Source organism: Bactrocera tryoni, chromosome 1, assembly GCF_016617805.1.
Source record: "Bactrocera tryoni isolate S06 chromosome 1, CSIRO_BtryS06_freeze2, whole genome shotgun sequence".
In the NCBI taxonomy this organism is placed as follows: domain Eukaryota; kingdom Metazoa; phylum Arthropoda; class Insecta; order Diptera; family Tephritidae; genus Bactrocera; species Bactrocera tryoni.
In genome coordinates, this window is record NC_052499.1 from 49,538,499 (window position 1) to 49,563,281 (window position 24,783).

Consider the following 24,783-nt stretch of genomic DNA (forward strand, 5'->3'; position numbering starts at 1 on the left):
GTTGTTGAGCACTGAAGCATCAATTGGACCAATTTTGCCACATCTGTAAGTGAAAAAAGAAAAGCGTATAAATACAATTAAATTACTAAAATGAACAGCTGATTCTGTGACCAGGGTCGCAAATAACGAAATGAATGAACTTTAAATTACAATTTCTGATTATTTTGTTGTGACGAAAGTCTTAATTAAAAATAATTTTTAAATATGTATTCGAAAATATTGGAGTGAAAAATTAAAAATTAATTTTTAATACCGAAGTCAAAAATAAAAGCTTTTAATCACAAGTAAATTTTAAAAATGCGTGTTCTACATTTTTGAACTAAGGCTCGCACAGAGCCACCATATAAAATGGTTTTGTTGTTGTTGTTATAGCGGCAGATAACATTTCTGAAGTAATTTTGTGGAATGGTGCCGGGTTAACATTGCTTGACCGGTTTAAAAACCGGGTCTGTTGTGGTTACTTAGACATGACGATGCTCTTGAGCAGTGAACGGCAAACTTACACATTCACACGATTTTATTGTATCGATTTTTAATACTGACTTTACAATTTTAAATAAAATTTTAACTAATTTTAATGTTTGCAACCTAAGTATATTTTCAAATTAGAATTAAAAAATCGCTAGCTACTCTGAACTAATGAAATGAAATATTTTCATTGTATATATAGTTTTATTTTTCATTGCCTTTTTTATTTAAATTTAATAGCTCACCTGCTTGTCGTGGTCCCACATTTCTAATTTGTCAACGTGCCCCATTTCGGCGCCTTGACCCATATACGGGTAGCCATAGGGTGGCATTAGGTTCATCGCTGTATTCTGTTGCAAATTATGTGGTGCCATCGAGTTGTGATAATCGAGAGGCATCTGTGGATGAAAGAAATATGAAAATATGTCACTTACGTTGACCATGGTCCACAAAAGTGAAATGCTTACGTGAAATTGATCCTGCTGATGATGATAGTCGCCAGGTCCACCCATGCCACCCAGAGCACCGCCAGCTGCTGCGCCACCATAGAAGCGATATTGCTGCTTCATCCAATTCGAATGCTGTTGCACCTGCTGTGGTGGTGCCGCTTGCTGCGGTTTGTCCATCATCCAAGGGCCGTGCATTAGGCCAGCAACAGCTCCGGGCATACCGGAACCGCCCCCCATGCCATCGTCCATACCGGGGCCCGGCATGCCACCACCGCCGCCCATATTCATTGGATAGTTGTTGCATTTCCATGAGGCGCGTTCGGTGCCGATAGGTCGTGGCATTTTGCGCATATCCTCTTGCTGCTGCTGGGCGACATGTTGTTGTAGCAGATTGCCGCTGACTGCGGCGGCTTGATTAGGTGACATTGCTGCCGGGGAATTATTTCCTGCTCCACCCAGACCACCATTCTCCAAATTCAACACATCCATATAGCCCCCATACCAACGTTGAGCGGCGGCATTTGGCCCTGGTGGGCCATTTTGTGGTTGAGACTGTGCACGTGCACCAGGCGCTAGATTTGCACCCGGTGCCATTGATTTGCCTGTTGGGAAATTAGGATTTGCCGGTGGAGGCGGTGGCGGTTGATGTTGTTGGTATATGCCACCACCCAATAATGGCTGTTGCTGTGGTGGTTGACCGATTGGCGCTGGTGGCATCGAACCCATATTGCCTACACCGCCACCGGGTGCACCGAATGTCGAATTACGTAGATTAAGTCGTGATAGTGGGTGATTGCCATTGCCACCAACGCCACCCATATTACCATGCATTTGCATACCGTAAGGAGGTGGCATTTTCACGTGATGCGGCATACCTGCATTGCCAGCGACGTTCATTGGTTCAAAGAAACGATTCAATGGCGGTTCACCAATGGCGCCGGGTGGTCCGTTGTTGTTGTTACGCGCCGAGTGATTGGGACCGATCGGACCGAAGTTCATGGTAGGTGGTTGTGTGCTAACCGCACTGCCCTCTAGTGTGCCAACATTCGATGAAGGTGGCGTATGAGAGGCGTTCCCTACACCTGACCGTTGTTGTTGGTTGTTGTTGCTGTTTGGTGGCGGACGTTGTATAGCCAGACCACTGGCGGGCATACTCGATGAGGCATTGTTATTTGAGCTCATAGATGTGTTCACTACTGGTGGCTGGCCGATCGGTGCTGGTGGCTTAATAACACCGGGTGACATGTGTGTCTCGCTGCCATTAGCTCCACTGTTTGCGCTAGATAGCTGCATTTCTTTGGCTGAGGCGGCGGCAGCAGTGCCATTACCACCGGCCAAACTGACACCCATATCAACGCGTTCGCCAATATTTGTTGTTGTAATCGTGGTACTGTCACCACTTGTCGCTACCGAAGACGCTGTATTAATTCCGGGTGAAGAGCCCGCAGTCGACGTGTCACCACCTGCCTTGCTGGTCGCAATTTTGCGGTTATGCGTTTGTGGTATAGGGTTGCCAACACTGTCTATCAGTACTATACCAATCGGTGCAGACATCATATTGCTGCTGGGCGGAGAAGCCGAGTGATTCGATGAGGCCTTAGAACTTCCACCTACTGGTGAATTAAGAATATTGCGATTATAACCTGGTGCCTTTGAGGCATCCGCTTTGGGTAGCGAATCACTAACGAGTGCCGATGGTGAATTGTACATTTGCACATTATCCCCCCACTGCGTTGTATAGTTAAAGAAAAGCGTGTATTCGTTGCTTATTTTTGAAGCGAGCTGTGAGCCGAAGCTGCCAGCTGTTGTTGCATTGTTAAGTCCGTCAGGGTGGCCAGTGGCTGTCGGTTCAGCACAGTTAATGACAAGTTGTTGTTGCTGTTGCTGAATATCCGTAGCAGTTCCCACTGTAGGATGTACTGCAGCGGCGGACGCCGGAGATCCGCTGTTCTGTTGCTGGTTCTGAATCTGCTGCATTTGTGAGACTTGCTGTTGCTGCTGTGCTGATGAAGCCGAAGCGGCAGTTACTGGTGAGCCTTGGTTACGCTTATTTGGTGGTCCGATTGGTGTGACGGCACGTGTGCCGGGTGCAGCGGCAAATGTTGCTGCTGTTGTCGATGTAGTTGTTGCAGTTGTTGAGCCTGACGTGAATGTTGCTGTTGATGTTGTTGTAGCAGAATGCGCGCTCGATACTGCGGAAGCTGCAGAAGCGGCGGCGGCAGCGGCAGCAGCTGCGGCAGCCGCAGCATTCACAGCAGCCACTTCAGCTGGATTAAAAACGCCAATAGGGCCAGCCAGCGCATTATTGGCGCTGTTGTTATTTTGATTGTTGCTACCTACACTACCGCCTAGCTGTGGCACTGAGGCGGCGCTGCTAGGAACAGGTTTACCGCGTCCGTAAGGTGCAGTTGCGCCTATACGTCCAGTGCTCATGCCATCACCGACTTTTTTCGATGGTGAATTATGAGACATGTGCGCAGAAGCAGTACTTCCGCCCAATTTAGCAGCGAATGTCTGTGTATTGATAATGGTGTTATTGCCTCTCTCGCCATTACCCGAATGTTGTTGTTTGCCTGAGTTGCTAGCTTTCTGCGAATGCATAGCACTACTACCGTTATTGTTATGAGAGGAACTCGTAGACTTGTTATTGGCTGCGTCTTGAGATTTCAACTTCTGTGACGTGATTGTGGACTGCGACTGGCTGCCGCGATTACCCGGTTGTTGTTGTAGGAAAGCCGTTTTAGCTGTTTGCGAGCGCACAGCGTTCGACTTGCCACTGCCACCAGTGGATTGCGTTTTACCGCCCTTTGAGCTACCAGCAGCGGAGCCTTTAGAACTAGCACCGGTATTACCACCAACTCCTGAGCCGTTGTTATTGGCTGAGTGGGGACAGCCATTGCCGGCGTTGTTAGTTGTATAAGTAGCCGATACCGATGCCGATGATGATGTGGAGGAAGCTGTGGAAGCCGAGGAGGACTGCCCCGCTGATGCCGCTGTTTTGTTGTCCCAAGTGCCTACACTTAAGGGCAGAGACGACGCCTTTATGCTGGTATTTATGCGTGGCAACATCTGCAATATGTCTACGTCGGGATCCTTGATGAGTGCCAAGATAAGCATGTGTGCCTGCTTAGTGGCATCGGTTTGTCCTTTAATGGTAATGCTGCGTTCTGATTGGTTCTTGCCTTGTTTCTCAACCTCGATATGAGCGCCCGTGGTTGCGCGTATTGCGTTAATGTTGCTGCCGGCACGGCCAATAACACGCGAAATCGCGTTCACAGGCACTTGCACTTTCTTACATGTCATTTCAGTGGCAGTTGTAGGAGCAGTTGCGGTGGCACCTCCTGTAGCGCCACTTGCGTTGCCACTTGCAGTGGCGCTGGGCACACCTGCCGATGTGGACGAAGCACTGGTCGAAGCGCTGGTCGTGGATGAAGTAGTGCTACTTTGTTGGGTAGAACTCTTACGCACCACCTCTTTCCAGCCATCCTCGCCACGTTTGGGTGGTGTCGATTTGTGCTGTGTAGTACCGCCAACGGCCAAGTGATCCTCATGCTTTCCAGATTTGGCCTCTTCATTCAGAAGAGCAACGCTACTTTTCATGAGGCAACGTGAAGCTGAGAAAATTAGTGACTTCCGCGTAGTTGGGATGCCAGTACTAGCGGGGATAGGGATACCAGCTTTTGCTGCATGCGCGGCATAATGTGGATCTATAGACTTATCCGCAAGGTACATTGCATGTAGTTCCTGTTCACGTTGCGATTGGCGACCACTGCTAGTTAGTTGGCTTTCTTTCGGCGCAAGGTTCTCTTTCTCGCGTTGTTTGTTCGTGTCACGTTTTTTGCTCGCCTCTTCCTTCCGAGCGCTGAGCTGCTGACTTTCGATCTTTTTGATGGCTCCAGTTGATGTGCTGGTCGACTTTGCTGTGCTATGTGTATTCGTTGGCTCGCCTGCTTGTGTGCCGGACTTTTTTGCACTGGCACCATTACTTTTTGCCGGTGTTTGTTCATGTTCTCTATCTGGTTGTTTTTTGGCTGAGGCGGCTTGTTTGCCCACATTTCTGCTTGACTGCGCTGGTGTGTCTTCAGCTGGAGCAGCATTGGATGGCTGCTGTGCGCTGTTGTTTTCCTTGCTGTTATTACTTGGTGATGCGTTCTTCTTTTTCTTGTTATTTTTACCGTTTTTGCCATTTTTATCGGCCTCACGCTGCTGAACGTTGTTATTGCTGTTACCAACATTAACTGTTTTAATTTCGGCGCTCGAGCATGAGCCTTGATCGATGCCGGAATCGCCCTCTTCGCGGTAGTTCGGTACATTTTGATTATCGTCATCATCTTCAAGCCCATTCTCCTCACGATCACTGTCATCGTCTTGATCCGAGTCTTTTTCGTCAGCATCATTTGAGCCAGATATTTCACTGCCGCCGGTGGCGCCCTCCATTTGGCGTCGCTTCTCCTCTTTCTTTTCCAACTTCTTCTTCTTTTTACGCTCGCGACGACGCGCTGCAGCGGCTTTACGGCTCTCTTCACGTGTACGCTCATTATCCAATTCCTTGAGTAGTATGGAAGCATTTTCATTTGCTTTTACAGCCTGTGCCTCTTTGGCAGAACGTATGAATTTCATGCAATCGTGGCATTTCTCAGACAGTTCCTTATCACTGATGGTACTAATGAAGCGACTCATCTCCTGATCGGAGGGAAACTGTGTCACGAATTGTACCATCCATTTCACGGTCTTGGTGTGACCCTTACGGAAGGCAGCCATCAGACATGATACACGACGATTGTCTTGCGAATCAATGTCGGCATTATGGTTATATAATATCTCGACGACGCTCAAGTGGCCACCATGTGCTGCCAGCCAAAGCGGTGAATTGCCTTTTTTATTTTTCACCTCGACGGCGGCGTTACGTGCCAACAGTAACTCGACAAACTTCAAGTGACCCTTGTCAGCTGCAATAGTGAGTGCGGTGTCACGTGATGTCGGTACAGGTGCTGCGTTCACATCGGCACCCTTGTCCAACAGTACACGTCCTACATCAATATAACCTCCCGACGCCGCTTCCATTAGTGGTGTAAGTCCGGTTTTAGCGCGGTGCTCAACGTTCGCCTTACGATCCAATAGCAAACTGACCACTTCGTGGCGACCTTGGAAGCATGCGAGCGTTAAAGCAGTGTTGCGGTTAGTCTCAATTTGCGCATTTATATCAGAGCCCTGATCCAAGAGCAATTTAACGGCGGCAGTATGGCCATTCATAGCGGCCAACATTAACGGTGAAATACCCAATTTGCTGCCGGTGCGTGAATTTATCTCTGCGCCATGATTCAATAACAATTTTATAATATTCACATAGCCACCGCTGGCTGCCAAACTAAGTGGCGTATAGTCGGATACGTTACGATGTTCCTTGTTGGCATTGTGTTTCAGCAAGAGTTCAACCACTTCATAACGACCGCCCGAACAGGCCAAAGAAAGTGGAGTGTCCTTAGTGCGCTCCGATTGTGCCTCTAATTCGGCGCCGTGCTTTAACAGTATCTCGACAACCTTCTCATGACCCGCTGTGGCGGCCAGTATCAACGGTGTAAAGCCTTTCTTGTCGCGATGCTCGATGTTGGCATTACGGTTTAGTAATAGTTGAACGAGCTCTTCATGGCCGCCGGCACAAGCCAAAGTTAGTGCGGTGTCATGATTGGAGTCAGTTTCCGAATCGACATCGATAGTCTTGTCGGGTGTAGTAGTGGCAACGGTTTGTTGGTATTGTTGTTGATTCGTGGTATTCGCTGGAGAAAATAAAAATAAAAATTGGACATGGAATGTGTTTTTCAAATTATAGATATGAAGACGCAGCCTCAAGAAATTGGATCAATATAAAAATAAATAAAAAAATTAAATTCGTACTGTATAAAATCGATAAGGTTTTTTAAGTCTCGAGTGTTGGATCACTCCGAGTTTTGTAAGTTACAATCTATATATATTGACGACACGAAATCTGTGTATACTTAAAGTAAAATAGCTTAACATCCTTTCCTAGACACTCACCTTGACTGCCTGCTGGTGTTTGACGCAGCGCAGCATAACGATTGCGCTCCTTACGGGACTGTTTGTCGATCGCTTTCTTTGCGATGCCGCCCGAGATTTTTGTCGATGTTATTATAGGTGGTTCGGGCAGTTGTTGTGCTGCCGCTGCGGCAGCTGCAGCCATTTGCTGTTGTTGCGTTGAGAGTGTGCAAACGCCGAGTCCAACATCATTCGTTAGTGGTGAGATAGTGGCATGGAATTGTGTACATCCTCGTGCTGCAGAAGGTGAGGCATTGCTGAAAGGGGCAACGACTGGTGGTTGCGTTTGTGTGGCAACTTGTACCTGTGGAAAATAAATAATTAAATTAAATGAATAAATATTCGCATCAAAGAGACTTGGATATACTGATTTGGCGACACTCTTTGGTAGGATATACATTAATATCATTTCGTTACATACATCTCGCTATGATGGAAAACAACGCCTGTATATCTACTATATAATATAACGGTATTATCCAGAAAATAGCGCAATGAAATAACTGGTAAAAAAGGCGACAAAGACGTCGTATATCAGATGAATGAAAATATGGCGGTACGCTCTCGATCCTTTCTAACCATAGAACGACGGTTGCTAGTTTAGCGGCTGAAAACATTCATGAAGTAATTTGGAGGAGTGCTGCCGGTTTGACAATCCTTGATCAGATAAAAAACCGAGTCTGTTCCAGTTTCGGAGACCCGACATTCTCGGAAATGGATGGAACGACGGTCTGTCAGTGTATATGCGAACTAGTTCTATTTTTGAGATATCAATCTGAAATTTGGCACATATCCATTCCTCAACAAGAAGCTGCTCATTTATCGGAACCGCCTATATCGAACCTTTAACCAACGATCTACTACACGTCCTTATATGGAGAACTTTTTATATTTTACAAGATATCTGCACGAAATGCGGAATGGATTATTGTTCAAGGTCGTGGTACGAACTACGAGTTCAGAACGGACTACTAAAGGATATAGCTGCCGTACAAACTGATGAATCGAAATCAATCAAACCTTCTATGGATTGGATTGATTGAAATACACAAAATTTGCCATGGATTATTACGCAACTCTTACTCCGAAAATATTGTTCAGACCGGTCTGCTATAGCAAATAGCTGTCATACAAAATGACCAATTGAAATGAAGTCCTTGTAAGATTTTTTTTTAATCTTCGGACCATTCACACTTTAAGAAAAGCAACTGGCAAGGCAATTCTAGCGTCGGTGCAGCTGAAGTTAACTTTTTTCGTTTTTTCTTTTCATTTCTTTTCAATTTCAAACTTTTTACCTGTTGTTGCTGCTGTTGTTGTTGTTGCTGTTGTCGTTGCTGTAACTGTTGTTGTTGTTGCTGCAATAATAACTGCTGTTGTTGAAGATGTTGTTGCTTCTGTTTGAGGACTTGCTGATGCAAAGCATGTTGCTGCAGGAGCAGATTACTCTGCGCCACCTGATCGAGTGTTGTAGGTTGCTGTTGCTGTTGCTGCTGTTGTTGTTGCTGCTGCTGCATTAAACTTTCCGCTTGCTGCGAGAATTCATGCATCAGTTGTTGTTTTTGATTATCTGGCAACTCTTGCAACTGCAAATGCTGCAACTGTTGTGCCGCATCGTGCACATCCTGCTGCTGTTGCTGGTGTTGATGCTGCTGCTGCACCGACGGTGGCAGCTGGAACAGCAACTGCAACGATTGGGCCGACTTGTCACCACTCTCCACATTGAAGACGTAATTGGCTGCGGCGGCTGCTGCTGCCTGCTGCTGCTGTTGTTGTTGTTGCTGTTTCTGTTGCGGTTGTTGCTGCTGCTGCTGTTGTTGTTGTAGCTGATTGGCCGCACAGGCCGCCAATGCTTTGCGCAATCGATCGCTGGAACGATCCTGCTGCAATTGCTGGATCATATGCAACTGACGCTGCTTTAATTCTTCCTCATCTTCTTGCAGTATAAGTTGCTGGTGTTGTTGTAGTTGTTGATGCGGCTGTTGTAGCAGAAAATCACCTTGATGTGGCAGTGTCTGTTGCATTTGCTGATGCTGCGCAGCTGCGGCGGCTACGGCGGCATCATCTGACGGAAGCGGCAAAAACGAGAAAGTCTGGTGGTGTTGATGCTGCTGCGTTGTACACGAAAAAAGTATGCAATTATTATTATTGTTTTAACTAAATGAACTGAGACGTTTCAAGATCAGTAGAGGAATTGTTATGTGAGGTTATGCCAATTAGAAAGTTTACACAATTTTTTTTTTGTTTTTGATTTTAATTTCGCTTTTTGAAGGGTTTGTGAGTTAAACATGCCAATATGTTGGCAATTTAGCCTGTGCAGGGGTGTGTGTTTGTGTATAGGTGTATGGGTGGGAGTTCGAAAATGATTAAAAAGGGGCATACCTGCATTTGCTCCCCCATTTGCAGCTCATGCTGATATTCGAGAAGCATTTGATTAGTTGCCTGACGTTGTTGCTGCTGCTGTTGGTCTTCGGCCGAAAGCAGCGCCTGCTGATGCGTCGCCATCAAGTGATCCTGGCCGGTCCACTTCGGCGTCGGCATCCAGTTGCTGCTAAAGCGGTTCTTGCATATTGAATTCAGGTCGCCCAGCTCGGCACAATTATGCAGCTCCTAAATAACAACAATGACAAAGAATAATCTACGTAACAAAAACATCAACAGCAACAGCAACGTGATTGTGAACCAAAAAGAAACTTTGCTCCAATAGAAAAATCATAAAATATTTTATTTTTCAATACAGTCTTGCTATTCTCGCGAAAGCGAAAGGGGGGGGTCAAGAGAATTAATTTTGGATAAGTAGAAAGGATAAATTATAAATATAAAATAAATAGCCAACCAACCAAACAAAAATCATAAAATTTTGTAGGACTCAGAAAAAAATAAAAATAAATTGATGATGTTTTAAAATATTGACGAATCTCGAATAAAAAACAATGGTAATAATAAAAGGGAACAGTGAAGTTGATAAACTATGTATATTCTATAAAGCTTTAGCAATTCGTTATCATTATCACATTAATTTATATACATATATATAGTATATATAAAAATAAATAAATAATAATACTAATAATACAGAATAGTAAGCTTGTTAAATTATCTCTATGAAGCTTCAGTAATGCACCGTATCATTGGTGTATAAAAAAATGAATAAACGGTTGTAAGTTTCTTCAGAGTTGTAAGAGGTCAAAAAAAATTGTAAACGCCTTATTAAAAATACATATTGCCACACATCTAACGGCAATATTTATTATCGTCAAGCACGCAACAAGTCATTAATTAGCAATTTATACCAAATTATTGAAGGCTAACTTAACTCAATAATAACGAAATCAATGCTTTTTGCATTATTATAAAATTATACAAAAATTATTTTGACTAACCTGCAACGAAGGATCATTTTGGAATATTTGCAATATATCATCCATATCGCCGGGAATATCGCCAGGAAATTGGTCAAAGCTCTCCAATGCTGGATACATGCCGGTAGCGGTTATGACGCCAGCAGCTGTGGCACCATCGACATCTACACAAACAGAAAAATAAAACTCAGCTCAAATTTGTACCTATAGTTGACACTCAATTTCAACACTTACCATGTCCGACCACCTTGACAGCATTGGCAATGTCAGCGGCTGCAGCGGCAGCATTTGCAACATCGGCTGCTGCGGCGGCGGCTGCTGCTGCGGTGCATTGCTGCAAGGTGCTGAACGCTGCGCTGCCTGAAGCTGTTTTGAAATTAGCAATCGGCGGAAAGACGTGCACCAAATCGGTTGGAAAGTCTTGACGGAAATCACAGAGTGCCTGAGACAATTCGTCGCTTTTATAGGCGACATTCGAAAGTATTAAATTCTCAAGCGCTTGCGGTTGACGATGTGCGCTCTTAGCACGTTTCGCGTTGCTTAATGCCATATCATCGTCATCCTCATCATCCTCATCGTCTTCTTCATCCTCTTCCTCATCTTCTTCGTCTTCTTCGCCACCAATCACATGCTTCCTTATATCTATACTCTCGTCATCGTGCAATGTCATTGTCATATCAATATCCTCCTCACAATTGCCATCCACTTCTCCTTCTAATTCTTCATCGTCTCCATCTTCTTCATCATCTTCGAGTACTTCTTCAATATCATCACCTTCCCCATCACCATCACCCTCTTCTTCACCATCCGCCTCACCGCCTTCATCGTAAGCATGTTGCTCCAACATATCATGCGCTGCAGCGGACTGATCGGCTTCAACAGTGGCATCTTCATCGTCTTCAGCTTCGCCATATTCGTCCATGTGCAATGCATTTTCATCAGCATTGTTTGCATCACCGGACATGGCAACATGCTCGAGCAGCATATTGGGTGCGGCAGCTGCTGCAGCGGTGACCAACGTTGCAAGATTCTTCATTTCAGCAACGCTCTCGCCATCCGGCTCAACATCCAATTCCACTTCCTCCTCCAACACAGCAATGCCATCTTCGCTGTAGATTTCCTGTTGTTGCTGTTTATTATCTGGCAGTGGTGGTGGTGGAGTCTCGGTTGGTGACTTCGGTTGGTCATCGAAGAAGCGTGGCATATCGTACAACTGGTAACGTTCCTTCAAATACTCTTGCTGTTCGGCGGCGCTCATACCGCAGACGGTTGCCAACGCGGCTGACGCAGCATCATCGCCCACATTGCGTGATTGCATTGCTTGGAAAGCTTGCAATATGGTAGAGGTAACCTCATGCTGCTGCTGCTGCTGCTGCTGTTGTTGTTGATGTTGGTGGTGATCCTCGGTGCCGATAGCTGGCATGTGCAGTTGTTCTTGCATAAACGTTGCTGCTGCGACTGCCGCATTGGAAGGAGACGCCAAGGGAGAAGCTGGAGAGTTGTTCAATGCAATCGCGTTATCGCCACCACTACTCAAATCTAAACCGCTTGACAGTTGTTGTTGCTGCTGTTGTTGTTGTTGTTGTTGTGCGGCAAACGCCATTTGTGTCATGATAACCTGCTTTGTCTGCAGGCTCGGTTTGATTTCGTTGGTTAGAAGTAACGGCTGTGAATTGGTACAAGTGTTGAGGTTAAGGTAAATGAACGCACCGAGTATTCGGAAATTTTAAATAAACATAATCAAAGTTATAATTGGTTTGCACTTCAGTGGAGCTTTTGGAATTAAATATAGGTGAGATCGGATATACATACATACATACATACATACATACATACATACATACATACAAAACATAACCTCAATTCTAACAATTAGTCTAATTTAAAGTACATGGAATGTTCATAATAATATTTTCTCTATAGCATATATCCGCAATTCAAACTGAACGAACAAAATCGAGATAAAGATTTTGTATAACCTCTTTTATGCTAAGGAAATCACCCGTGGAAAGTATTTTAGTATCAGTGCAGGGCGAAGTTTTTTTTTGTTAATTATTTCACGCTATTTATCATATACAGTAAAGCATGCTTACCAATTTATTGTAAATGGATACCATCTGGTTTTGTTGTAGTACAGGCGATTGCGGAAATACAGTTTTACGGAATTTGTTATCCTTTTTCGATACTGGCTTAGCTTTTGGTCGATCACTTATAGCTGTGCTCTGCGACACTTCCGATGGAGTTGTGATTTGGGTGCTCTTTTGATTCAAATTGTTATTGGTATTTTTATTGGTAAAATTGCGATTATTTTGTATACTGTTTACTGCTGACATAGCCTCCAAAGCGGCAACAGCTAGACCACTATTTTTGTATTGCTGTGTGTTCAGCATAGTTTTAGTTGGATCCTGTTGCAATTGCTGCTGTTGTTGTTGGTGTTGGTGTTGACGTAGCTCTGTTGCTGCATCGGCAACAGCGCTGGCATCCAGTAATTCAATCATCATATTATCCGATGGCATGTTAAGCATTTGTTGAGATTGGGCGCCGTTGCCGGCATTGCCAGTTAGGAAAATCGAAGTCATTTCGTTATCGCCCAACGCACTCACACCTGCACATTTCCATTAGTGAAATATAAATAAAATACATAAATACAATAAAGTTCATAGAAGGCAGCGGCCATAAGACAACTTACCCGAAGCAGCATTGCTAGCCATGGCCTCAACGCCCTCGACACCAGTCAAGTCCATATAATTAACAGGTGGCAATGCATTTGCCGTTACAACCGACTTGTTCTCAATACCAATCTATAAGATTTGGGAATAATATTTTCGAAAAGATTTTCATTTATATTAAATTGTATTTAATTTCAAGTACTACCTTGTGGAATTCGGGTTTGAAAAAGCAACGACGCATGAAGCAACGGTTTTGTTGTCCATCTGCTTCACTACCAACTGCTACAATGGAGCCACCACTTCCGTCATCGCCCAGTGGTTGCGAGCGCACCTCGTCCGGCTGCTGTTCCTGCTGCTGCTGCATTTGCTCCAGCTGCTGTTGGTGTTGCTGCTGTTCAAGTGCGATATTAGCCAAATTGGGCGTTGGTAGGTTAAGCTCGAAAGGCGCTGGTGGCTGGCGATTCTTACGCGATGCATTGCTACTCTTCGACTTCATTGTAGGCTGCACTGAATGCTGTTGCAATTGTGGTTGCAATTGGAATTGTGGTTGTTGCAGCGATTGTTGTTGTGTAACAACACCGCCCACTGGTGGAGCTGGCGGTGCCTTTTGTGGTGGTGTCAAAGCATTTATGTGCGTCATGTCCAGTTCGAAATGTTTACGCTGTGCATTGTTACTGTGACCGGGTAGAGGTGGTTGCTGTTGCTGCTGCTGCTGTTGTGGTTGTGAGAGTTGCTCACGGCCCAATGTAAGGCCCTGTTCGAAACCGGTTTGCAAATGAAAGAGGCGCGACTTGGCAATTAAAGCCTCCTGCTGCTGTGCGCTTAACGAGTTGATGTCGATGGCAGCGAACTCCTCGCTATTTGCATCACCGGTCGAATTTAATGGCAAATGTTCTTCGGTGTAGGCGACAGCTGTGACAACATTGTTGTTGTTCGTGCCATTGGTGGTGGTCATTGTAGTGGCGCTGAATTGTTGTTGATGAAATTGCTGTTGTTGATTCGAAACACGCATCGCTTCGGATACCTGTAAACCGGGCGGAGCACTCAACTGCTGCAACTGTTGTTGCAATTGTTTGTGTTGTTGCGGATTTACGAAGCGTAAGGTGTTATTTATATTCACTGGACCGGCGGCAGTGGCAGCATTGGCCGCGGCTGCTGCAGCTGCTGCTGCCGATTGCAGTTCGTTCTGGTGATTTTGCACGAATAACGGATATTTGAAGAGTAATTCCACACAGCGCGTGTGTCCACCTTTAGCGGCCTCAATCAACATGGTACTGTTGTCTTTTAACTTATGAAAGGGATCAGCGCCACTCTTCAGCAATAACTCGACTACGGCCTGATGGCCTCCCGCACAGGCTAAGGAAAGTGGTGTATGGTCGTTGCTGCTGCTTGGCTTATTGACATCAGCGCCTTTTTGGATAAGGTATTTTACAGTACATAAGTGACCGGCACGACTTGCCTTCATTAGCGGTGTACGACCGCCTTCGGATTCGTGCTCTAGTTCGGCGCCATAGCTTAATAACACCTCGGCTGCGTCCGTGTGTCCATTTTCGCAGGCATGTGTTAGTGCCGTGTCACCTGTCTGTGTGACTGCATGGACATTAGCCTTATTTTCCAATAGGTAGCGTACCAAATCGGTGTGACCCTCTTGCGCTGCCTCCATTAGCGGAGTGGAAGCACCCAGTTCAATGTTTGCTCCTTCTTTAATAAGAAATTCGACAACCTCACTGAAGCCTCCACAACAAGCGAGTGTAAGTGCGGTCTCTTGAGTCTCCTCTGTGGTGGCATTGATCTCTGCGCCTTTGCTCAAGAGCAGTGCAACCATATCTTCATGACCCTCTCGTGCAGCCTCCATAAGTGGTGTATAGCCTTCGTCGTTTACCTCCTCAATGTTAGCGCCACGCTCGATTAGTAAAGTGGCCAATTCGACGTGACCGCCACAAGCAGCTAAAGTCAATGGAGACTCAAACGAATCGGTTGGCATATTCACTTGGGCTCCCGAATCCAAAAGCAGACGCGCTACTTCGACATGACCATCCATTGATGCTTCCATAAGAGCGGTGTGCATTTCGTCGGTCTTGTGTTCCTGATCAGCGCCAGCTTGTAATAGAAAACGCACCATATTCAAGTGACCCTTGTAACAAGCCAGTGTTAGTGCGCTTTCTTTGAATTCGTTCGAGTGTGTATTAATACCAGCACCATGATCCAAAAGTACCTATAAATAATATAATTGTTTTTTTTTTTTTTTGTTTTTTAAGTTTTGACACATGAAATTAATTAAAAATTAATACAATTATTATTTCTTCTAACATCAAATAAGATCAAAATTGTTCATTGACTCCCTTTGCACTGAGCACAATTCGCAATTTTTGATTTGTAACTCAATCTCAAAAGAGAAAAGGTCAGTGATAAGGCATAGTTAACTTGTCTCAAATCTCGGATTATCATCATTTGCTCTTAACATAAATTATGTGTTGTTGCCTAGACCTGGACGCTTACCTTAGCCACTTCAACATGACCGGCTGATGCTGCTTCCATTAATGGTGTATGCCCATTTTCGTTTTGTTCCTCCACATTCGCACCATGCTTTAGTAGCTCCTTAACTACTTCCACATGACCGCCGGCACAAGCGAACATTAACGGTGTATTTCCAGTGGCGCAATGGGCATTCACATCAGCATTGTGACTTATCAGTAGTTTGACGATTTCTACATGACCAGCGGAGGCTGCCTCCATTAAAGGTGTGCAATCCTTTTGGCCCTTGTCTTCTACTTGAGCTGCCTGCATGGCGAGTAGCACCTGCGCCAGCTCGTAATAACCAGCTGAGCAGGCCATCGAGAGTAAGGATTCGCCGTCATCAGTGGATTCGCTAATATTCATAGTATTTTTACTTAGCAATCGGCGAACGGTCGGAACGTCGTTGTCGGTGCAGGCGGCAATAAGAGTTTGGGAGAAAATTCTGCGAAAGATATGTTTATATTAATTTTCAACAGATTTTATGGTTATGAAAATTAAACATACGTTTTTTCGCGTGGTGTGTTGCCGCTTCGCATTTTGGTCAAAGCCTGTTTAGTCTCATCGATGGCATGGGTGGCATGACGTAACACAGGTGGCTTCTCACCTAAAATATTTCAAAACAATATATATATGTATAATGTCGGTAAATTTCTCTTCGTTTACCTTCGTAGTGTGCGCAGTTATTACCTTCCAGCAAAAAATCGCCAGTCGTTTCATTCGGATCCTGAATTTCTTCGTCTTCATCCTCCTCTTCCTCTGTGGAGCCAACCGAGAAATTGCCACTTACTTCATTTGGCGGATCCTCGTCTTCTTCTTCATCCTCTTCGCCCTCTTCCTCATCATCATCTTCATCCTCGTTGTCTTCCTCAGATTCGTTATCCTCTTCATGCCCACAACTATCAGCATCAGATTCTGGGATATCATCCTTAAAATAATATTAATAATAATATATTACTGATTTTTAATTTCTAATGAATACGTTTCAGAAAGAACTTTTTTTTTTAATTTTAAAGAATACTTTTTAGAAAAAACGAAACACAAGCACTAAGGAATTATTACGGTAAGTATTTTCTACTTTCGAAAAGTACAAAAAAAAAAATAATTAGAGCAAAGTCATAATTTTGATTAATGTAAAAGTTATTGAATGATGAACTAAAGCAGTGGACGCGCGCATCCTTGTGTCTTTGGCCACCAACATGAAAATCTTCTAGGCGTTATTCCTGCCGATGTCCACTGTTAATAAGCCAATAAGTACCACAATGGCGTTTTGGCGTTCTTAATATCTTTACCTAGATATGGAGATGTTAATAAAATCTTTTGTTTAGTCAATATTTACTAAGAAAAACCGATTAATGTGCCAAGGCGTTTGATTAGGATATTAAGCTTTGTTATGCAACCATTGTCGTAACAGAAAGTTGTACAATTTTTGATTGCAGAGGTAGTTCTAGGTTAAAAATGCAAAAAACGCGAAACTTACCAGAAGATCTGGCCTTAGACACAAGCATGCCAAAAGGATCTATAAAAAGAAGAATGAAAGTAAAATATCAACAAAAATTAAATGAAACAAATGGGGATAAGTTATGCAGATCGATCGAAGAAAAAGATGTAGCGGTCAATTACTACCGCATTCCACTGCTCACAAGCAGGTTAGAATTCGAAATGTTGATGGTATGTTTGCAGTCAAAGTCATCAAAATGATTATAGAAGTGAATGGAATTGAAAGAAAAATAAAATTTCCTCCAAGATGAAAATGTGGAAGTAATGAAATTGTTGTAGGGCGTCTTGTTATTATAATTTACAGCGATGTGCTTGGAAATGTCTGTCCTACTGTCGCGAATAACATCATACAAAGAACACTTTAATATATTCAAATTTCCAATTAGTTTACGTGTAATGCCTTTTATTGCATTTGATTTACTTAAAACATTTGAATCTGCGCTAAAACATTTGGATCATAGCTAATGAGAAATAGATTTAAATTTATTGTTGAGAATGTGCAATCAACTCTTTTTTTTATTAAAATCTTGTAATTGTTAAGAAACCTAACCTAGCAAAAGTATCCTGCATTATGTTTTATAATTTTTTTCTTTAGTATTATTATTTGTAGGGGAAACATAAACGTGCACTTCGTCAGCTCTGCATCCGTTCCCGTTTTGTACGGTCCACCATTTTAAAGACTTCGTACATTGCCTTTGTTTGATCAAAGAGTCACACAGAATTTTTACGAATGCAATTAGCAGTTACAGACACACAGCGAAAATTACACTGAAAAAAATATGTGCACGAAAATTCATAAAACAACGTGACCAGCCCAAACAATGCAGCGCCAATGATAATAATGATGACGCTGACTTTTGCAGTCACCATCGGCGCCGACGATGACAGCGACATCAACTAAAGATGCAAAGCCGACATATGTATTTACTTTACTATGGACCGGAATGGATTGAAAATGGAATGGAATGAGTTGTGCGCGATTATTGGTTTATGCTTTGCGCACTCGTTTCTTTGCCAATTTCTCTTTTAATTTCATACATATTTATATATATATATTTCCCTACTTATGTTTCTCTTGCCTGATTTTGATATTAATTATTGTTGCTATTCATTTATCACACGATTCGCATATTTGACATTATGCTTTCATTTTACATTTCTCGAATTCTATTTTATACACCTTGCTGCCTTGTACCAAGCCCAAAAAAGAAGTAAATAAAACAAACAAAAAAGATTAAATGAAAAAAACTCGAATGGCCATCCATTCGTTTTCTTTCGGAAATTGGTTTATTTTGGGGGTTCGTTGGTCTGTCTGTCTGCCGCAGCTTGTTTGTTAGCCATTGTCAATGGTTGGAGAATTTAAAGAATTGTATGAATCATCAGCAACAAATTAAGGCGAAGCTCAATAATTCTCAGCTGCTTTGAAAATCATTGCCGGAACTTCATACTTTGCGCATAGTACATCGTGAGCAAAGTTCAAACATTTTGTTAAATACTACTCATGGATATAGTATATACATACATAGATGGATATGTAAATATCAATTATGTTATATTTTCATTGCTACTCATGACCCCATATGTGCATACATGTATGTATGTATGTATATGCACCGATAAATATTGTTGAGCATTCATACTAGGTATAGCAGTTGTCTGCGGTTTGCACGTTTTTCTGGTATTTAACCTTCAAACAAGAGAAAAAAATCAATTTCCAAAGAAATTTCACTATAACGACAATGTTGTTCGTAGGAAAGTGCATTTACCCAACTTTCTGTTTACTAATTTACATCTTTGCTCGTTTGATATTTCAACAAGTTTTAGTATTTGTAAATCAGTAAGATGTTTAAATGTTTTGATTATACGTATGCATATCAATAAATGTATGTATGTACGTAGATGCATTATGTGTGTGTAAAAGAAGATATATAGTGATATTTATGAAAAAGGGAGGCAATCCAAAGTAGTTGGTCACTTATCATTTAATGCCTTTGAATAAGACAAAAATAATACAAAATGAGGTCAATATCGAGGGTACGACTCCCGCGAGTTATTATGCTTTATTGATTTTCGCGGCAATTGTGATTGTGTCCAAATTATGAAGCAGAGTTTTGACAAAAATGCTGACTATTCATTTACCACTAATCATTGGATGAGTAACGATCTTAGGAACAAAAATTCCTAACCTCAAATTCCCTAATTCCCAATTAGCTGGAGAAATTTTAAAAGAATAATGTATAGTATATATCTATCTATCTAATGTATAGTACACATGGATATGTATGTATGTTCGCCTGGTTATGTTCATTTTATGATTAATTTAGAAATGAATATTCCCATGAAAAACCAAAAATCGGATCCGAATCGATCTTAGAAACGAATTATTCCCAACTATCTACTAGCTGAAAAAAATTTAAATGAATTACGAAATAAATTTTGTTTAATAACACGATAAGACTAAATTGGATATAGTTACAGATAATGCCATGAAATGATAAGTTAAAAAAAATTATCTTCAAAATTTTAAATATTTCATGCCTAAAAATATGATAACTGAACTGTCTGATATGTGTATGATCTGTTTTTGTATGCACATACACTTAAATTTAAACTCTCTCAAGCTGATCCAACAATTTACCAACACAAAGTCAAACAAATAATAAATCTTTCAACACGCCGACCGCACGAACAACCGACCGACTGAACGACCATTTGACTCAAAAAAAGTCGAAACTAACCAAAAATCAGTACTAATCAACAATATACAATAAAATATTTTTTTCCTTCGCACGCGCAATCGGTATTTACTCGCTGCCAGCAGGGGCAAAAATGTGGAAAACTGAAATTAAGCAACGTGTTTTGAGTTTGTAACAATGATGAAAAAGCAAAGGAAACGATGGCATTGCTACAAAAGCAGCAAAAACCACACTACAGCTAAATAAATAAAACGCAAATATATACTATGTGTGTACACTTAATGCAGTATATACAATTGAAGGTAGGTAAAAATCATTTAATTTATGAATTTATATGTATTGTAATCTATAGCAGAGGAGACGACGACTTCAAAACAATGACAACAGGAACAGCGACGACGGAATTACATACATACATTTTTGCATGCGACATTATGCGGGTACATAGCATAGTCGGTATGTATTTTCAATTCCGATCTAACGACAATAATGATGACGATAGCTAAAATAATAAAATACGCCACGGGAATGTCGCTACAAAGGGGAAGGAAAAACCAACCTACACAAATATCATAATTATTAAAGATAATAATGGCAATGTGACGATAATAGCAGCAGCGATGGTTGAAAAGAACTATGATCAATAACCACAATAAGGGCGACTAGACACAACACTGTGTTTGTTGTACAGAAACCTACATATATGTGTGTACAAACATATGTACATTTATGCGTGTATGTGTGTGCTTACACAAAAAATATACTTATTTGTACAAATATTAAACTTAGTGATCACAGAGTCAGTCATTTTGGTTGTACGAGGTTGTAATTACATACAAATATACATCAAGAAATTATTATGACAACAGCGGTGAGCGTTGTGGCGTTTTTGTACGAATCATTGACCTCAATCGCAGTGGATTTTAGAAAGAACTGTTTCTTAATCAAATGCAAATAAATGAATATTCTTAGAACTATTCATACTAAAATGTATTACTAAATCTTAAAAAATTATTTCAATTGTTTTACTTGGTGCGCCGTAAAAGATTATCCTCAACCTGGTATATGAGACTAGCCGCCGGAGAAATAAAGTATGTAGTAAAATATATATTTTGAAGAAGTCCAAGGGTTATGGATACACACATGGTGAGTCAATAAAATAATATATTTTATAGCGATAATAATATTTCATCATTAATGCTAAACAAAGAAACTGGACAAATGGAGTGTTCAATTGTAATTACAAAACGATTCGAATTTCAATAGTCACATTTCAAATATGCCATGATGTTTTCGTTAGCTCTGAATAACACTGACCTTACTTGTTTTTGTGGGAACACTTATGCACATGTCCCTGTACATCTGTATTTAATATTTCAGGTAGTGCAATATGCACCCAGTAGCAGGCACACACGCTCTGCCAAAGATGAGTAATATGATGATAATGACGATGACGATAATGATGTTGAAAGTAAACGAACTGAAAATCGATTTATAGAAGCTATGTTAAGGGACAAAATGGAGCTCTATGTAAAATAAACTGTAAACACTACATATAAAATATACACATGATTGTATACATAAATATATGTATGTATCTACGTTTTAGGGCAACTGAGCTAAACTATATTGTTTATTCCATCACCATAGCTTAACTACTTAAAAAACGAACATACAAATTAAATTGTCAACTTTTTCAACGATCAACGTTTTTAAACATATGTAATTGGATTTTATAGTTCAAATATTCAGATTTGTTTAGAAATATAATGAACATGAATTTAATGAAAATTATTGAGCGAATTCTTCTTAATAACTTACCGATTCTGAAACTGACTCTTCATCAGATTCAGATAGATCTGGTGGTTGGCGGGATAGTTCCGTATCAGTATCCGAATTTTCGCTGGGTCGCTTATGACGTGTGTCAGACGAGGCCAACGATAAATTGGACGATGTTGACGATGAGGCGGAACGAGAATTTCCAGCTATGACGGTGGGTATACCAACAGCTGCAGCAGCATCAGCAGCTGAAGCTTTCAGTTTTTGCTTAATAGCTGCTACTGCTCCAACACGTGAAGATGTTCCAGAATTGTTATTGCCGGTACTACCGTTTCCGCCATTGCTACCATTGTTTTTTGTAGGAGCTGTGGCATTCTGCGATGTGTTCACTAGTAATGACAGGGGATTTGTTTTTATTTGGTAAATTTTTGCCTTTGCCGATGCAGTTGTGGAAACAGCCACGGTTGAAGCATTGTTAGCGGATTTTTTATTTGTGGATCCTAATGCTTTACCGTTGCTACTGCCGCCGGCTGGACTAAAGGACGTTGTTGTATTGGCAGGTGCGTTCGAAACTATTGCAGGAATAGATGACGGATTAGAGGTGTCGGTGTTGTTACTACATCCAGTACCGCTATCAGTACCAACTCCCGTACTTGTGATTGTTGACGCTGGATCAGGTGTTGTACCACTAACGCAATCGGCCGCAATGGCGTTTGCGTTAACATTGGCACTGGATGCGGCAACTTTGGCGGCTGCAATTTTAGACATTTTACTGTTATTCTTTATATTGATGCTAGTACTGCTATTGCCATTAACGGCGGCGGCTGCGGGAACTGCGGAAGCAGAATAATTATTATTGTTGCTTATAAGTGATTTAGTTGTATTAATTTTACTGTTATTATTGTTGGTAGCCGTTTTTTTGCTGCCTGCTTCTGGGACAACTGCAGTTATACTTTCGCTACAACTATCAGTATTGATGGGATTAGCGGTCAAGATTTTTTTGTTTCCTCCACCTTGTTGTGTTGCATTCCTTGATAACTTTTTTAAGGAGATGTTGGTTGTGGTAGTTCCAGATGTAACAGCGGCGGCTGCTACAGCTGCTAATTTAAGACTATTGTTATTGCTTTTATTGTTGTTGCTGTTAACGTTAACTGCTTTCTTTATTGATTGCAGGTTCGCTGACTGCTTCAATTTGCTGGCAGTAGACTTTTGAGCTTTAATTGTTGAAGCCACGGTAACTGCTGATGTTGATGCCGATGCGGGTGTTGTTGTTGTATTATTTATATTAGACACTGACGTTGGTGTCGACGTTGTAGTTGTTATAGCAGTAGAACACACACTTAAGTCGTTACTTTTATCATCATTATTCATTTTCCACCGTTTTTTTTTTTTAATTTTTCACTACACTATGCGTATAAGCGTGAATATTAATATTTCACTTTGTTCTGTTATAAATTTAATCACTTTTTGATTCGTTTTAGATGTTATTGTTCCACTTAGATCTATATATTGAAGATTTTCTAATGATATAGAAACGATACACTTAAATTATGTATATACATATGTGTAATTTTTCTTAATGTAAATTTTAAAACTACACTGATGAGAAATACGTACTTTGTGTGCTATTGCAGAGCTGTGCAATGAAAAGAAAGAAAAGCAGAGTAGAGCGACTTTAGGTCGGCTTATTCTATTCGTTGTTTGTTCCTTTTATTCTAGCCCTAAACGTGTTTACAGTGTTGCCATCAGAGTTGCAACAAAGCGAAAAAGAATCTTTGCAAATACAACTCTGAGTAAAAGATAATTATTAAACATACAAATTTTGGACTACACTTAACAGATGAAAAATATTTTTCTGCTACTAATAGAAAAAAGAAACAATAATATTTTGGACTACAGTATTTGCATTTGAAGCACAATACTTGTCATATGCAATACTTCTACTAACTTATATTTTTGCTAAGTGGCAACGTTAGTTATCATCGCCATTTCGTCACTTTCTCATTTTCTTTTATAGACTATTCTACCTTGCGTCTTGCACTTTTAAAATTTTCCGTTTTTCCGACTATCCTCTAAATGGCGAATATTCGTTTTCGCTAAAAGAAATTCCTCGAAGCAGAATTCAAACCAAGAGGAAAAAATTACGTTTTTCAAACAACAAAGCAGGGGCGTTTACACCGTACATTGACAAACTCTTATATATTTAAATTATAATTCTCATAATTGCAGGGTTCTAAAAAAAAACTTTGAACTTTACTTCTTTTAGTGTTGTAGTTGGAAGAATGCTTAATCTTGTCAAATACAATGGCATTTTTTAAACTGCGAAATAACTACAAAAAAATTTAAACATTCGCCATGGCCTTTTTCCGACTTGTCACTCCATTTTCCTAGGTAGTTAAATATATTCTAGATGGCAACTATATGTGTATAAACAATATTATACTACCCTATCCAATGGTTTAATCCTCCATGAAAATTATCTAACAAAAGTAAAACATTTGAAATATTAAATACTTCAATTTACATTTTACACGACAACCGAACTATGATCAACCAGCCGAACGGACGAGCCATAGGCACCTACCGAGCGAACGATTAACATTTTTCGAGACTTCTCGGAAGCAAAACACAAAGCACAAGTTAAAGAAAAAATGGTCACAAAGTAGAAAACGAATAGCCAGCGGAGCCGCACTCACATCGCCTCACTCATTGCTCCCTATACACACTCATGCACACGTATTTCACATAAGCTAAGTGTGTAATGAAAATTTTTTCTCGTGAAAGGCAAACTTTTCAAACGCAATTTTATGATTATATCTTTTATTTACCGCACTGAAATTATGATCAAATAACACTCTGCCACTTTAATTATAGTTTTTCAATAGTTTTAAGATTTACCGTTGCGATTTTCTAGCAATTTTTAGCAATTTCCTGCTGCAGCGATATCGTTTTCGGTATCGTTCCGTCACGAACGAACGACAGGCACGAGGAACCATTCGTCAGTTTTAGACAAGAAGAACAAGCAGGAAATAACGAGAGATTATTATTGCCACCTGTAACAATTGTTTTTAGGAGTTTTGCTCAAAACAAAATCATGTAAATTTATTTTTAAAATAATGTTTAATTGTCTAATTAAATATATTTTTACAAATAAAATTTCTAATTGCACAACTAAATAACAAAAAATTATATAATTTATTAATTAACATCATCAAACATAAATGACGGTTATGGTATGATATCTGCGAGTTATCTCGTATTAACCGTTTGTACTTCCTCCCCTTCATGGATAAGT

General features: G+C 41.2%; 1 protein-coding gene across 11 annotated transcripts; it reads right to left on the minus strand.

Annotated features, from left to right (window-relative positions):
- Window position 1: 1 nt before the first annotated feature.
- On the minus strand, window positions 2-24,462 carry LOC120780923 (ankyrin repeat and KH domain-containing protein mask). 11 transcript variants are annotated; one of them, XM_040113196.1, is made up of 18 exons: window positions 24,317-24,447; window positions 22,382-23,008; window positions 21,531-22,321; window positions 16,994-17,032; window positions 16,180-16,441; window positions 16,021-16,120; window positions 15,499-15,958; window positions 13,205-15,214; window positions 13,020-13,131; window positions 12,424-12,935; window positions 10,565-11,996; window positions 10,352-10,494; window positions 9,351-9,578; window positions 8,267-9,079; window positions 6,954-7,275; window positions 936-6,694; window positions 714-866; window positions 2-43 (listed from the first exon to the last, which is right to left on the minus strand). In XM_040113196.1, exons 2-18 carry the CDS (start codon window positions 22,857-22,859, stop codon window positions 20-22), a joined length of 13,638 nt encoding a protein of 4,545 aa, XP_039969130.1. In that variant the 5' UTR covers window positions 22,860-23,008; window positions 24,317-24,447; the 3' UTR covers window positions 2-19. The 11 variants fall into 11 exon arrangements, with proteins under 11 accessions (XP_039969130.1, XP_039969116.1, XP_039969099.1 ...); XM_040113182.1 differs by having other exon boundaries at window positions 21,531-22,990; window positions 24,387-24,462; XM_040113165.1 differs by having other exon boundaries at window positions 21,531-22,990.
- Window positions 24,463-24,783: the final 321 nt, after the last annotated feature.

Coding starts and splice junctions, on each gene's coding strand:
- LOC120780923 (XM_040113182.1), bottom strand. CDS start 22,859: ATGAATAATGATGATAAAAGTAACGACTTAAGTGTGTGTTCTACTGCT. Junction 15,215..15,498: donor GTCATGTTGAAGTGGCTAAG/GTAAGCGTCCAG, acceptor TATTATTTATAG/GTACTTTTGGATCATGGTGC. Junction 9,579..10,351: donor AAAATGATCCTTCGTTGCAG/GTTAGTCAAAAT, acceptor GTTGTTATTTAG/GAGCTGCATAATTGTGCCGA.